Source organism: Pogonomyrmex barbatus, unplaced genomic scaffold (assembly GCF_055798465.1).
Source record: "Pogonomyrmex barbatus isolate J1 unplaced genomic scaffold, ASM5579846v1 scaffold8, whole genome shotgun sequence".
Lineage (NCBI taxonomy): Eukaryota > Metazoa > Arthropoda > Insecta > Hymenoptera > Formicidae > Pogonomyrmex > Pogonomyrmex barbatus.
The window spans coordinates 7,191,722-7,207,743 of NW_028297182.1; the positions used below are offsets into that span (position 1 = coordinate 7,191,722).

Below are 16,022 nucleotides of genomic sequence, written 5' to 3' on the forward strand. Positions count from 1 at the left end.
TAGGATGTCATCGACTATTTTATATAAATTCAGAAGTTAGAATAAATAATAATAGAAACAAGAACACACTCGTAAAAGCTGGTATTTATTCATATCTGGCTTTATAAAAAAATACATGTTGATACCTACAACAGAAATGTTCAAAATACATTACAAAGATATCCTAAAGATATTCTTGTATTGATATATTTTTGATATTTCTGCTGATCGGTACATGATATACATGAACAATTGTAGTATGATTAAAGTATTTGACTGCTTTTACATATTTGAATTAAAATCTATTATATTATTGAATATTTTTCAACAATTTCTATAATTATTAGTATCTTATAATTATTAGTATCTTATATATATGTATGTATAAACAGAATCTTAAGGAGTAAAACTATAGTTTACAAACACACGCAGATGTCTTTTAATGTCTTTTAATGTCTTCGTTATTTCTCTTTTGCAGCAAAACAAGATTGATTGCAATAAAAAATATAAATGGATAATTCATAAATAAGTACATTTTCATATTTTTTAAATAATTAAACTTGAAAAAAATTATTTATATTTTAATGTATAAATACTTTATATTTGCACAAATGTCAATATATAAACAAAATTGAATAAATTATTTAAATAAATAAAAAAATAAAAATAAGAAAATTAAAATTTATAAAAATTTCACAGACTTCAAGATTGACAATTTTAATTGTGCGTGATAATATAATGGAGAATAAAATTCTAATATCCGGTTTAGGCATATAAATAATAGAAATGCAAATGCACCGACTTTTCTTTTACAAATTTTTTGCATCTCTTCGATTAGTCTAGCATTCGCTAGAAGAAATAAAAACTTAGATCAACTGCAGATCAATCTTATTATATCGGAACCGGATAAATTTATTTTTGATTCTACATCATAGGCTATTATGTATGCTAAAACTTAAAATTGTCTGAAAATAGGCAAAATGTTAAGCAACATATTGGCAATTTGTCAACGTATTTAAACAGAATATTATGGCAAATTGATAATTGCATTTGCATTAAACTTTATTTGCAAAATTCGTTGATATTATTTTATAGATTAGCACTAGAAACTAAATACAATTTGTCATTTAAATGGAATGTATCAACTGAATGGTTACAGACAGATTCAATTCTACTCGATTTCTGTTATCAATTTCTGCCATCATACTCTGCTAATAGGTTCTATGTCAGTTTTTTATTGTTAAATGGTGCATTCATACTTGAAAAAAAATAAATATACGTATGTTTGAAATTTACGAAAAGCGAGAAGAAAGTTTCAATGCACACAGTACAGTGTAGCGATAAAAAACAAATTTTTGTTACTGGCTTTTTTTACTAAATGTGTAATAAAAACATTTAAAAAAATCTCTTTTTGATAGATTTTTTATGTGGATAACCAATAGTAGATGTCCAATAAACTATACTTTAATCCAGTCTTTTCTCTACTCTCATCCACATTTGTAATCATAATAATCTCATCTGCTTGCTTTAAATTAAACAGGAATCTTCTTATATATGTTATTACAATTAGGAATTTGTTCGTCTATTAATTTCTGTAGACTATATAATGGAAATTTGCTATCTTTTGACGGAATCTGCATTGTACATTGGCTCTTTCATATATCTCGTATATTATATTTATTTAAATTCTAAATTTAAAGCACTAAATTTGCCAAAGTAATTATAAACTGCTTAAATAATTTTTTTAGCTATTATTTTGATTAAATTATTTAAAAAATAAAGTCCTTTCGTACAATTATAATTAAATTTTTTTTTATAGATAGAAACCGATCTAGCTCATCTAAACTCGCCGATCTAAACTCAAATCATGTAAGATTTTAAAAGTCGAACAGACTTAAATATGCTGCATTATTCATATTTTTATACGCAAATATTGTCTTAACTTCTTGGCTCCTGATCGGTTTGTTTGGATGGAATATTATATCGATGAGACCTACGAGGTGACGAATATACTTTACACAACATACACACAATATACACAAAGAAATTTTTAGATTGAATAAATATAAAATTCATTTTCAGCACTTTATTTTTTAAGTACTAGTAACAAACATCTGATACAATTTATTATCTTTCAACTTTATCGCGGGTTACTTCTCATATTTGAAACTACTTTTTTCAAAATCTTCAAATGTTCAAATATTTATTATCAAAATGATAATATAAATACACTTTAAAGCAATTATTTAAGTCATTATTTAAAAAATTTAGAACAAGACATTACAAATTTTGAAATAAAAAAGCATCAGACATGTAATAGAAACAAAATAACGATAATTGTATCAGATGTTTGAAGAAATAAAACATTGTAAAAACGAATTTAAGATATATTTACTCATTCCAACCATACTGAAATTTTGTTATTAAAATTTATTCATCACCTCGCAAAAAGGATAATATAAAATTAGATGTGTTAATTAGACGGCTGAAATTTTCGTTTTATCTATTTACGCACCAATAAATTTCGATGTATACATGTTAATCTGATATCTTATCTGAAATCAAAATTAAAAAATATATTGTTTTTATAAATAAAACATTATCCTTTTATTATTGTTTAACTACTGTTGTATATAGTGTCCCAACACAAATCCATTCCGTTGTTCTGTAAATTTGTGCGTCATTATAGGTAAATAACTTTCCGGAAAAGCGATAAAAATCTTCTTCCGTTTTGATATAACGATACGCAAATTACAATATCATCATTTTATGTTTCATAAAGAATGCAATATTGCCCTCATTATCGCGAATTCGAGACACCTATTAAAAAGAAGCGAAGCTTATATTAAATATAAGATGGCAAGGAGTATATGATCATCTTAACAATTAAAAACCATAGAATTAGAAGGATTCTTAAGACTTGTTTCTTTATATTCCTTCAGGCAAATTGCACTTTTTATTAACTGCACTATTTATTCTAATTTCTTAACTCTTTAGCTGCGGAAAATATACATATAATATATATATATATATATATATATATATATATATACACACACACACATATATATATATATTTATTTATTCATTTATTTTATACGATTTCGGCAATTTGTTAAAATTTTGTAAAATTTCCATTGATATTCTATCAACAAAATTTGTAGTGGATATCTTGCAAAAGCTGTTTTCAAGAGATTTGGCTATCTAAATAAATTAATATCAAAATGACTTTTTGTCTGAAATTGAAAATCTTATACTTATTTTTCCTACATTATCATTACTTATCTCTCAAGGCTTTATAAAAAAAATATATACTTAATATACATATATTTGCGATAGTAATGTGATTAATAATAGAGTAATTTTAAGTTTATTTTAAGCTTTTTTAACACTACATTCCCCAAAGCTCATATAGGATATTTAAATTATCCATTCGGTTCTCCTTTCCATATTTCAATGAGTGACTCGTGACTATTTTGTTCTGCAAAGGACGGTTTTTTATTTAAAGCATATCGCAGCTAAAGAGTTAATGTTTAAGATCATAAATATTTAAGAGCGTGATGATAAAATCGAATTTTAAAACTGTAGATAAGGCTTTGAGTCATTTCATCAAAGACAGCCCTAATTTCTTTCAAATTTCTTAATTTAAAAAAGAAATTTTTAGTTTAAAAAGATAGGCGGCATTTATCAGTTATCGAAAAATCAACATTATCTCATATAATAGGCATCATGTATGTTTTGTCACATAAAATTAAGCACATTCGAGATGATATACAGTAAGATTTAATTCATTTCATTCTCTCTGTTATTTTTTTATCAATTACCAGCCCTTATGTCGTCCTTATAGAAATTTAATGCTGAAAAATAATGATTAATTACTTATTCTGCACAATCAGTGTTTTTAATACTCAAAATAAGTAATTTTCAGTATTATTGGTATTAATCCAGTATTAATTGGATTTCTGTAAAGAACTGGAGGAAAATAGTACATAGAGAACGAAACCTATAATTAAATCTTGCGTTAGTACTAAAAACATGTGCATGCCTACACTTCTCTGATTTAGAATTGTGTTTAAATATACTTAATTTTGTATAGTAAATATAAATATAAATAAATTTAAACAATAAATTTAGACAAATAAATAAAAGAAAAATAAAATTCACATCTACATAAAAATAAATACATCCTGACTGTGTATAATTTTATGATATGGCATACATGATGAATGTGTATCAGAGCCATATTAAAAAATATCTAAATCTGTGTGTGTGTGTGTGTGTGTGTGCGCGCGCGCGCGCGCGCGCGTACGCGCGTATGTGTATGGTAATATCATCGCGCGAAATCTTCGCGATGACGGGTATTAAATGGCACGAACGGTTTAGACATCATGTCATGTCGATTGTCGTTCTTCTTCTTGTTCGGTGAGCAATGGAACGCCCGAAGACGATTGATCCGTATTATTGTTTTCGTTCTCATCTTGCTCGTAAAGCAATGGTACTGCCTGTTGGTTGTTGTTGTCAGCCTCTGAGGGCCTTCTACTCTGTCCAGGCAAGAAGGATATCGGTATTGTACCCGAGGGCGTTGTTGGTGCAGATCGGGATAACCATCGCTTCGTTTTGCTTCGTGAATTCGACAATCCCAATGGCATGTATAGCTTGCCTCTGGTTCTTCTGATTTTGTATGAACCAACATCGTTGGGACTTAAAGGCCGTTGTTGCGTAGTACCATCGCTGTTTGTTACATACAAGACCGGAGCTTGATTCTGTTGACAATGCATAGTGGTAGAATGTCCGTTAGATAAATGAGGAAGTTGTTGTATCTTATCCAATAATTCCCGCACCTGGAAAATGATAAATATAAACTAAAACATTATAAAATTAGTAATTTACATGTGCATTGATCCAATTTGTTATTTAATAGCTTGACTTATCGAATCGAATCAATGCACATGTAAAGACATAATTGAGACATATAAAAATTAATTAAATTTAATCGTGGCTTAAATTTGTAAAATATAATTAACATACTTCTATTGTTGGGCTTGTAGCTCTTGGCGGAGAACAAGGCGATTGAGCACCTAGGCTTGATATGTCAGAAGTTGTTCTGTGATTTGTCAAGGAGATGATAGAGCCAACATCGTCAGTTTCTCTTCTTTCACATTCCGCTGATAATTCGTCAACGCTATCATTACAAGAATACGGTGGTGGAATAATGGTATTTGCTTCGTTCACCATATTGCACATGAAACTAGAGCTCAATGAATCCAATGTACTCGCATGTGACAACGATCTGAAGTAACGCATCACAAAACCAGAAGTACCTTTGCCCGAACTATCATCATAGCCAATTACTAATGGATAAAGATCTGGCTTTGCAGTCACCTGGAGTGTAGATTGCATGATAAGAGTGGATCTTAAATTTATTTTTAACATAAAATAATAGTAGAAAGATACATACAATATCTATATTTCTATAATAAATTACATTTTATTATATTATTAATATTTTTAAACTTTGTTAACAAAATTCAAAAAATAATAAATTTTTTAAAAATTTCGAGTCAATTATTTATAAATACCTCAGTGTATGGTGGTGGTAATGCTTGGACAAAGGAACTACATCGGCTATAATGAGGAGGTGGATACCACGGTCCTGTGGAGGTTCTTTCTGAAGATGCGCAATCATCCGACAACGCTGAACGACGACGTTTCCACAGCCAGAAGCCACATGTTGCCGCTATAGCTAAGGCTGCGAGCACTGCTACCCTATAAACAAAATTTTTGGTACTCTATACAGGGTGTTTTATTTTAAGTGATATGGTCGATTATCTCGCGAATCAATGGTTTTATTGAAAAATTTTTCGAACGAAAGTTGCATGGCTTGAAGGGGGACACTTGATGGAAATGTGGACTTGACTTTGAGTGACTTTGTCAAAATCAAGTCAAGGTCATTAATGTTTTTTTAAATGGAAATCCCTATTTTTTATTACATATTCTTGTAGCTTATCTCAAGAGCTTTCCAAAACACTATAATAAAATTACGTTTCATTGAGTACTTTCCGAGTTATGGAGCTTAAAAGTTACAGTATCACCGGCGTTATCTATGTACGCATGCGCCTTAGTTGGATCAGTGATCGGTCTTGCCTTAATTGATCGGATCTGTGATCGGTCTTGCTTTAGTTGGCCGGATCAATGATCGATCTTGCCTTAGTTGGTCGGATCAGTGATCGGTCTTGCCTTATAACTTAACAAGTACTTCACGAAAAGTAACTTTACTATAGTGTTTTATTTATTATATTATACTTTATTGTAGTATAGTGTTTAGTGGAAAGCTCTCGAGATAAGCTACAAGAATATGTAATAAAAAATAGGGGTTTCCATTTAAAAAAACATTAATGACCTTGACCTGATTTTGATAAGGTCACTCAAGGTCCACATTTCTGTCATGTGTCCCCCTTCAAGCCATGCAACTTTTGTTCGAAAAATTTTTCGATAAAATCATCAATTCGCGAAATAATCGATCATATCACTTAAAATGAAACATTCTTACATATATATATATATATATATAGAAAGTACACACTATTCAAACACTATTCAAACTGCCTCATATCAAGTTTCAGCCAAAAATGACGCTTAGTTTACATGTGGCAGACGTTGGAAGTGAGCATGACAGCAGTAAAAATGGAGAAATGAATTTGTCGTAAAAATAGAGAAAGACGAATTCCGTGCAATGATTAAACATTTTTATTTAAAGAAGTAGACGCAGATTAAAGATGAATTGGATGAAGTTTTTATAGAGACTCTGCACCAGTGTTGAAAACTGTTTATTTTTGGATTATTTTAATTCAAAAGAGGCCGGACATCAACCAAAAATGAAGCGCGATGAACTTTATAATGGTAACATTTAACTATTATATATAAATGAAATCTGACAAATAAGATTATTGAAATGAATTTCTAGAAAATTATGCTACAAAAATTATTATCTAATCTTAAAACTTAAAAAAAGATAAAAATTTATTACCTTTTTACTGTTATTTAATTATATAAATGTGATTAAAGATATACTAACCATAGGTACCAATAAGTCCAAATCAAGAAATTGAACATTTCTGAAACATGAGGATGCACTGGTGTGAAGACACTGTAACAACAGCCAAAAGAACAGCATTCCTTTGGAGGAGAGCAGCTACAAAGCAATAAATTTGCATTTTTTTTATTTACAATTCACATATTTCTCAGTTTTGTATCGCATGATATTTTCAATAATATGATTATAAAATAAGATACTTACATATGCCCTCCATCGCATAGCTTAGAAAATACCTTAAAAATAATATAAAATATAATTATAATCATATATTATTTCTTTTATAACTAAGCAAATTGATTATAAATATACGATTCAGAGCATGCTAATTGCAAGAAAAGTAGAAAAAAATAGAGATTCTCTTTTCTATTTTTCTTTTTTCTTTTTTTTTCGCTCTTTATTAATTATGTGTATAATGTCATAGTATGTAAAGTGATTTTAATCCAAAAAAATAAATCTTTTTTAAAATAAAAGAAAATAATAAAAATAACAAAAGTTATTAAATAGCAATATAATAAAAAATATTAATGATGATAAAAAAATTGATAGACTATTAAATATTTTATCAATCGATAGAAAATAAAACATAAAATTTTATTAATAATTTTTTAATGAATTTATTTGCTTTTTCAAAAAATTACAAAAATAACATAATTTCTTTAGTATAATATATTGAGATATTTATTCAAATAAGTGCAATTTTTACAGCAGCAATATTTTCCATAAAACTATCCATAATAAAGATTGCGGTTCATCACAATTCATAATTATAATGTAAAAACTTTAAACAAAATTTGTTTTTATTTCTTAAAAGTTACCCTAAAAGAACTTGAAATATGTAATTTTTATTAATTTTATATTAAAAAAATTGTTCTATGCTTAGAATACACATAAAATTAAATAAGAAATAAAACTATCATTCAACATTTGGTTTCCTTAATAAAAAAGATACAATTATAGAGCAAATTTATTACTTACTAATTAATAATAATTAATATAAATTGTGTTTCATATTTTCATCAATCAATATATTTTCACGAATCAATATATTCAATATATTGTTTTTTTTAATTTTATATATTCAATATATATTTTTTTCTTATTTTTTTCATATAATTACAGTTGTATTTATATATTACTAGATAACAAATCAAATAAAACAAATTTTTTTCAGGTATTTTTTAACTCACTCGCTTTTAATTATTCAGATTGTTAAAGTATACTTTCGATCTCTTTCTTTTAAATGTTTATACAACCTAAAATACATAGAAAATAAAAACTACTTTAAAATAAAGAATAAAAAAGAAATTAATATTTTGATCGTTTTCTAATGCACTCTTCCTCAATCTTATAATTTATATCGATAAAATTTTACATCATACTATTTTATATAAAACTTTGATATGTGCGTATTTAGATAAATTGCAAGGAACTTAGAAGAAGATTATTTATTAATGAAAATTTTGTATTCATTATAATGTTTAATAAAATAAAAAAGAATCTTTCTAATAAAATCTATTTATAATAAAATCGCATTCCAGAAATAGGAGCCGCTGACCGTTAATGGGCTGAAAGGAGCGTGAAAAAGACTTACGCATGAATGACAAATACAGCGAACGTGTATTGATCGGGAGTGCGGCGAGGAGGAGCCGAACGGATTAGGGTTGTATGGATGAGAGGGTGCGGAAGAAACGCTCAGCGCGCGTCTCCAACCATGTAAATGTGCCTCCGACTTTTTCTCGCGCAAGGCGCGATTATACGATTACCCCCCTTCCGTGCAGGATGCGGAAACGATAAATGCATTACGGAGTTACGGAAAACAGTATTTCGTGTCGGTCTTACTTGATCGACGAGCAACAGCAACGTGAACGTCAGAATGACCGCGACGAAGGGTGCACTGAATAATCGACCCCTCGCGATCCGCACCATAATTCTACTACCGGACGTCCACTGCCAGACGTCCGTGCCACTCCGTGCACCACGCACAGTATTATCCTCCCCGACGACGCTCGTCGCGTGTTCTCGTCCTCGTATATCGCACGCCTCGCGCGCAGGAATCTACTCCGATCGTTTACACTCATGCGCGTCGCGTGGCGCGAAACGATTGCCAAGTATATCGCGAGTATATCAAAGCGGTGGCTAATGTTTTACGATGTTTTACGATAGCCAGATTTATTGAGAATAGATTTTGCAGAATGTTTACTAAGAATTTTGTTGGCCAATACCGAATACCAAAGAACACAAGAGATTCCGCTAACGGAACATGACAGATTAACCACAAAGAGAGAGAGAGAGAGAGAGAGAGAGAGAGAGAGAGAGAGAGAGAGAGAGAGAGAGAGAGAGCGATATCTTCTATTTTATAATTATTAAAGTAGAGTTCCAAATAGAACATAAAATTCTCAGAATAATTCTGAATATATATTATAAATATTCTCAAATATATAATATCCTTGAATATATAATATATATATTTGGAAATATATCTGTTTAACAACAAAATTTTCTGTTTAATTATGCATAATATTCAAAGGAAATCCTATTATGTATTTTTCAGAATGTCGTGAAGAAGAGTAAAGAAGCGTGCCTTTAACTAGAAATATCCTCAAGATATTTTATTTCAGAGTCTTGAGAAAATTCTTGTCTGTAATCTTGGAATACCCGCATAAAACCAGAATGTTTTAATTTTTTATTTAATATCAAAGATTATTAATTCAAATTATTGAACATATTTTTAGAATTATTTCAAGAAAAGTTTAAAAATTATAAAATACATTACATAATAATATTTATCTTAATAATATGAATAATAATTAATGTTACCTTGGCGAAAATAAAAATCGGGAAGAAAAAAGTGACAAAAGTTAACGAAGAAACTTCTTTCCTTTTACGTCCGAATTTTTATTTTCATCAGAGTGATAAATTCTTAAATTTAAGAATATATAGATATAATAAGAGTAATGGCAAATATATTCTCAAATGTGGATAATTAATATCTTTGGAAACATCTCAATATCAATTATATCTTTTAAAAATGTATTCGTTATATATTTTCATTCGTTATATAAATTTTCATTGGCAGTAAATATCAGAATCATAGTAAGAATTGACCAATCAAAAAATGCTTCGAAGCATTTGTAGCGCCAAGTACACCCTCTGGTAGTCAAAAGAATTTCTAACAGATTTTCTAACCTCAAAAAACATCACACCAAAACTACAAAAAACAATACATAAAAAATTATTTTTCCGATTAAATCTGGATGACTCTTATCAAAAAATTTTATTAGTAAGTTGGAAATTTAATTGATATAAATAAAACTTTATGCGATTTATTTATTTATAACAAATTACCGATTTTGATGTCTCAAATTTTATTTCGAAACAAAATATCAAAAATATATTTTGATTTAAATCTGAAGATAATAATTTTTATTTTAAATATTTTTCTAAACTTACACTGATATTTGGAATCAATTTTTATGTCAATTATTATTGATTTTTAAAGATATAAACCCTGGAAGTTTAAAAAGATAAAATATTTGAATCATTTTGACACTGATTATACAGCAGACAGTATGTCAACAGACACATATGAAAGTGAATTAATAGCAGAAATCACGGAGTTGCGTGCATTGCTGCATACAAAAGAAATTGAATTAGCTCAGCTGCGATACAAAAAGCAAGTTTCACAGGAGTATGGTTTGAATAATAATGAAATTTGTAGATATAGCCGGCAACTCTTTTTGCCAGAGATTGGTGTACAAGGTATGTATAAGATTTTTTAACATGTGTAAAGAAATTTTGCGTAATCTGTTTCTTTAAAATATACTGTGGTACTCTTGTAATAAATCTTAAAAAATCATGTATGTACAAAAATATAGATATATTAATATATACAAAAAGAGATAACATTTTTTTTTCAATTTAGGTCAAAAGAAGATCAAAGACAGTTCCATACTTATTGTAGGGGCTGGTGGTCTTGGTTGTCCAGCAGCATTGTATTTAGCATGTGCTGGTGTTGGTTGCATTGGTATAGTAGATTATGACGACATTGAAATAAACAATCTTCATAGACAATTATTGTATACAGAAGCAAGTATTGGAACTGCTAAAGTAATTGCAGCAGCTGAAAGTATCAATAGGTATAGTGGTATTATATAAATTACAAGTTAATCAAAAGATATAAATTATTTTTAGGAACGATTTTCCACAATAATTTATCTTTTTATTCTTGCAGGCTAAATAGTTATGTAAAAGTTGTTCCATATAAAATTCAATTAAATAGTAAAAATGCTATGGATATCATAAAGAATTATGATATTGTAATAGATGGCACAGATAATGTAGCTACTCGTTATCTACTGAATGATGCATGTGTTTTGAGTGGAAAACCATTGGTTTCCGGCTCAGCACTGAAATTTGAAGGACATTTCTCGGTATTTAATTACAATAATGGTCCTTGCTATAGATGTATATTTCCTATACCACCACCACCAGAAACTGTAACAAACTGTGGAGATGGAGGTGTTCTTGGTGCAGGTAAAACTCGCTTCCGTAATTTTATTCTAAAATTCAGTCAAACGTACATATTTTGATATTTTGTTTTCTATTATTGAATATTTAGCTGTAGGAATAATTGGCGTACTGCAAGCATTAGAAACATTGAAAATAATACTAAGTATGTCTGATATAACTTCTGGACGACTTTTATTATTTGACGGAACGGAAACAAAGTTCCACAATGTACGCTTGCGTCCAAAAAATCCAGATTGTGCAATTTGCGGGGAACATCGTGTTATTCATGAATTAATAGACTATGAAGAATTTTGTGGTGCAAAGGCTAATGATAAAGAGCCTAATTTAAATTTATTAAAGAAAGAAGAAAGAATATCAGTTGAGGAATATAATCAGATTGTGAAAATCGATTCAAAACCTCACATATTAATCGATGTACGTTCACCTGAGGAATATCAAATTTGTCACTTACAGAATTCTATTAATCTTCCTTTTACACAACTTAATAAGGATCATAATTTAAAATTAATAAAAGACAACATCAAGAAGGTGCAAGAAGAGCATCATTCAGTAGATTGTAAGCTGTATTGATATAATATTTGCTTTGTAATTTTTCTTTAAATTAATTTTTATACGATTAAAAATTAATAACTTGTATTTATTCTTCCAGTATATCTTATGTGTAGACGTGGTAATGATTCGCAAAAGGCTGTCCAATATTTGAAAAAGATATTGGCCGAAGAAACCTTAGAAATAAGAGACATAATTGGAGGTATACATGCTTGGAGTAATAAAATTAATCAAAAATTTCCTAAATATTGATACATTATGCGAAAATCATACATCATACGTATTGATATAAAAGATATTTTTATATCTTTTTTATTGAACATGATTGACAGAATAATATATATATATATATATATATATATATATATATATATATATATATTACATCTATAAATAGATCCTTATATAAGTATGATTATTGAAAATATATAATTTTATTTTCAAATATTATATATTTAATTTGAATATTTTTCTATTTCTTCCAAAGTTAGACTAGTTTCCGGATGTTTATAATGGAAATCTGATAAGTTTCTTAATTTTTCTGCTGCCTGTTCTGGTGTCAAATCTCTTTGTGCTTGAGCTAAAAGCTCATAGCCAACCATGTGTTTTTTTATAGTAGCAGATCGTAATAAAGGTGGTAAATATATCCCGTGAAAGGTCCAATATGGATAATCATGATTTTGATATGGACCCATTGGAGCGCCTTTAATTACATATCAATCAATCAGTAATTATAAATTATGACGGATTAAAATGGTACTGGAAAAATATAATTAAATATCTAATAATTATTATTCTTTACCATGCCATCCCATTGAATACGGAAAAGAACATTGAAAGAGATTGTCATATTTTATACATAATCTCTTCATGATGATGGACAGAGATTCTTGCTGACTATCCGATAAATCTTGCATTCGAATTACTTGTTTTTTTGGTAAAACCATAGTTTCATATGGCCATACTGCCCAAAATGGTACTACAACTATCCAGTCACGATTCTCCATTACAATGCGATCCTGCAGATTCATATAACATATTTATTTAAATAATTTAATTGCATTGTAAATAATTCAGAGCGATATTAAATATAAATGCTCTTAAGTTTTTTATATCTTATATCAAAATATATATTGTTTACAATAATTTTAACCTTTTTTATGACTTCTTTTTGCATATAATCAATTAGAAGAGGTCTATTATTACGCTTGTAATAATCGTCGAGATATCTGTCTTTTATTTTAGCTTCGTTCGGTATAAACGAACTAGCCCATATTTGACAATGAGGATGTGCATTACTACAACCCATCAGAGCACCTCTGTTTTCAAATATCTGGACCCAAGTCCATTTCTTACCTAATTCCAACATCTCAAGAATCCATCTATTGCATTTTATGTTTATTTATTAAAAAAAAAAAAGTGACGTTCTTATCATATGTTACTCACTGTTTGATCACTTCTTTAATCTCATGAATTTTCATCAATGCTATTGTTACATTTGACTTTGGATGAAAACACATTACTTTACAAGTACCTTTAGCAGATTCCATTTGAAATAACTCATCATTTACTTTTGGTGGATCTGGTACTGATTCTAATAAAGCAGGAAAATCATTCACGAACGAAAATGTATTTTGGTACATTGGAGTTACCTGTAATATGAAATAACAATTTTAAGTGATTTAATAACAATAAAATGATGAATTTTGATTTCTTTTCAGAAAATTGTCAATTCATACATTTGTATATGATCAAAAGGAATTTTATCAAGGATTTATGAAATCTATTATTATATTGAATATATAAAATTTAAAATTTTGTTCTATCACAGTATTCTGCAAATGAAAAATAATATGCCATTACGAATAGAAATGTAGACAATATAATACTTAAATTATATAGTAAAATATTCTTTTGTTAAATAAAGTAAAAAATTTTTTATTACTTTAATAACAAAAAATGAAGTGAAATGTTACTGCAGACAAAATACGTATAATGAACTGACTTTTCCACTAGCTCTAACATTTCCTGGACAAAGTGGATTTTTGGGATCATAATCTGGAAGTTCTTCATCTACACTGGGTTCTATTTGACCTCCCCAAGGTCGTTTCATACGATGTGGTGACACTAGTACCCATTCTCCTCTTAATGGATTATATCTTACATGTTGATGTTCTATAAAATAATCAAGTTTTAAAAAAATTAGTTAATTGTTAAAAGTTAGAAGATATTATATGTCTAACCAGTTGGATCAAATGTCGATGATTTGGCATTATCTTTTGGTACATCTTTTGTTCCATATTTACTTTTGTTCCCTGATTCATCACCTATTACAAAAGCATAGAATTACATGATCTATTTCTTTAAGATATTTTTAATATTACCAAAGAGAAGAAATTTATGAAAAATATATAGTGACTTTTATAATATACAACTTATACTGAAACTGGAAAATTATGTAACAGAATAGAATCTTATCAGTTTACATATTTCATATTTTATGTAATCTTCTTTTTGCAACTCATAACATTTTAGGCTATGTGAAAAAAAATTATAATACAGAATAAATATTATTATGATACTACTTTTATTTCGTACTAAATTAAAAAATTGGATACAAAAAACATTTTTGAAATATAAAATGTCTTTTTTTAAGAGAAAAATCAGATAACATCTCTTGCATGGCACTAAACTTCGCTAATATTATAATAATAAAACATCGATAATATCAAATGTTTACAATGTAATGTTACGATGGATTACCTTTCGCCGACATTTGTGAATAAAAGCCTGACGAACGACTTCTTCAGTAATTAGTATCACAGAAATTGGCGATTAAGGAATACATGTATATATATATATATATATATATATTGCTCTTCCTACGTGTCGTGTATATATTTTTATGTAGATAACAGATAAACAAGTACGTATAACCTTACGTCAATGGAGCAATAAAATAAAACTTGAACAAAGTTCACAAAAGAGAAATGCAAAATAATGAATAAAACATTACATTGTTTATAATATAATCATTTTTTTCTTACTAAATACCTAGGAAAATTAGATTTAAAAAGACAAATTATACAATTAGATTTTGTTTTTGTAAAATTTTGTTTTGCTCTTTTTGTGCAATCATTTCTCCTGACAATTGAATAAACTTCAAATTAATAAATGTTTGCTTAATTAATATTTAAGACAAAATATTTATATATTGAAGTAATTAGCAGCATTTTACTTTGCTAGAATTATTTATAAACTTTTTGATTACACAAGATTTTATCTCGAATTATATATTTTTTTTAAACATATTTTAAAAAAATCAACAGTAATTCTAAAAATGCTATTCATATTAGAACTTAAATTTTAATATAAACCAAGGAATACTTGAAATTAACAAGCTTTAAGATTAAATTAAATAAATAAAAGTTTAATGAGTTATTAAAAAAAAGAGAATTAAATAATTCAACATATTCCAGATTAAGATGAACATTTTATTCTAAAAAAAATGCATGATTTATTTTATATGTTACAATAAAAAAAAAAGATGTTGAATGATTGAGTTACAGGAAATACTCTGCAAAGGATCTATGAGATCTATGGGATCAGAGAAAAGTCTGAGAGCTGTCACATCCGCATTTTAACTGATACCAGCGCCTCTAAATGCGTAAGTGCATGTTTTATTTATACCGTAACCGTAAAAAATTGACGAATCATAGTCGATTATTCTTCTATAATTCGATTGTGATTGGTCAATTTTTTACGGTTACGGTTATATTTTACGGTTACGGTTATATTTTACGGTTACGGTTAAGTTAACAGATTACAGCCTCCATAAACCAACCCTGCATAAACTAACCAACATGCA

At 28.1% G+C, this 16,022-nt stretch overlaps 3 protein-coding genes across 8 annotated transcripts; 1 reads left to right on the forward strand and 2 right to left on the reverse strand.

Annotated features, from left to right (window-relative positions):
- Window positions 1-67: 67 nt before the first annotated feature.
- On the reverse strand, window positions 68-9,358 carry LOC105426259 (uncharacterized). Of its 2 annotated transcripts, XM_011637404.3 has the most exons (6): window positions 8,915-9,357; window positions 7,277-7,308; window positions 7,055-7,171; window positions 5,559-5,745; window positions 5,008-5,361; window positions 68-4,820 (listed from the first exon to the last, which is right to left on the reverse strand). In XM_011637404.3, exons 1-6 carry the CDS (start codon window positions 8,999-9,001, stop codon window positions 4,371-4,373), a joined length of 1,227 nt encoding a protein of 408 aa, XP_011635706.2. In that variant the 5' UTR covers window positions 9,002-9,357; the 3' UTR covers window positions 68-4,370. The 2 variants fall into 2 exon arrangements, with proteins under 2 accessions (XP_011635706.2, XP_088940307.1); XM_089084181.1 differs by lacking the exon at window positions 7,277-7,308 and having other exon boundaries at window positions 7,055-7,094; window positions 8,915-9,358.
- Window positions 7,060-14,739, forward strand: Uba4 (Ubiquitin-like activating enzyme 4). Of its 4 annotated transcripts, XM_089084179.1 has the most exons (9): window positions 7,060-7,178; window positions 8,614-8,788; window positions 9,627-10,355; window positions 10,575-10,834; window positions 10,998-11,211; window positions 11,307-11,608; window positions 11,694-12,161; window positions 12,255-12,356; window positions 13,876-14,739. In XM_089084179.1, exons 4-9 carry the CDS (start codon window positions 10,645-10,647, stop codon window positions 13,932-13,934), a joined length of 1,335 nt encoding a protein of 444 aa, XP_088940305.1. In that variant the 5' UTR covers window positions 7,060-7,178; window positions 8,614-8,788; window positions 9,627-10,355; window positions 10,575-10,644; the 3' UTR covers window positions 13,935-14,739. The 4 variants fall into 4 exon arrangements, 3 of the variants coding, with proteins under 3 accessions (XP_088940305.1, XP_088940306.1, XP_011635708.2); XR_016141170.1 differs by lacking the exons at window positions 7,060-7,178; window positions 8,614-8,788; window positions 13,876-14,739 and adding an exon at window positions 12,529-12,604 and having other exon boundaries at window positions 12,255-12,490; XM_089084180.1 differs by lacking the exons at window positions 7,060-7,178; window positions 8,614-8,788 and having other exon boundaries at window positions 10,637-10,834.
- On the reverse strand, window positions 12,392-15,939 carry Galt (Galactose-1-phosphate uridylyltransferase). 2 transcript variants are annotated; one of them, XM_025218044.2, is made up of 8 exons: window positions 15,722-15,939; window positions 14,918-14,958; window positions 14,398-14,481; window positions 14,160-14,329; window positions 13,601-13,806; window positions 13,308-13,536; window positions 12,957-13,173; window positions 12,392-12,857 (listed from the first exon to the last, which is right to left on the reverse strand). In XM_025218044.2, the coding sequence occupies exons 2-8, from the start codon at window positions 14,928-14,930 to the stop codon at window positions 12,610-12,612; spliced, it is 1,167 nt and encodes a 388-aa protein (XP_025073829.2). In that variant the 5' UTR covers window positions 14,931-14,958; window positions 15,722-15,939; the 3' UTR covers window positions 12,392-12,609. The 2 variants fall into 2 exon arrangements, with proteins under 2 accessions (XP_025073829.2, XP_011635707.2); XM_011637405.3 differs by having other exon boundaries at window positions 14,918-15,939.
- Between the last annotated feature and the right edge of the window lie 83 nt (window positions 15,940-16,022).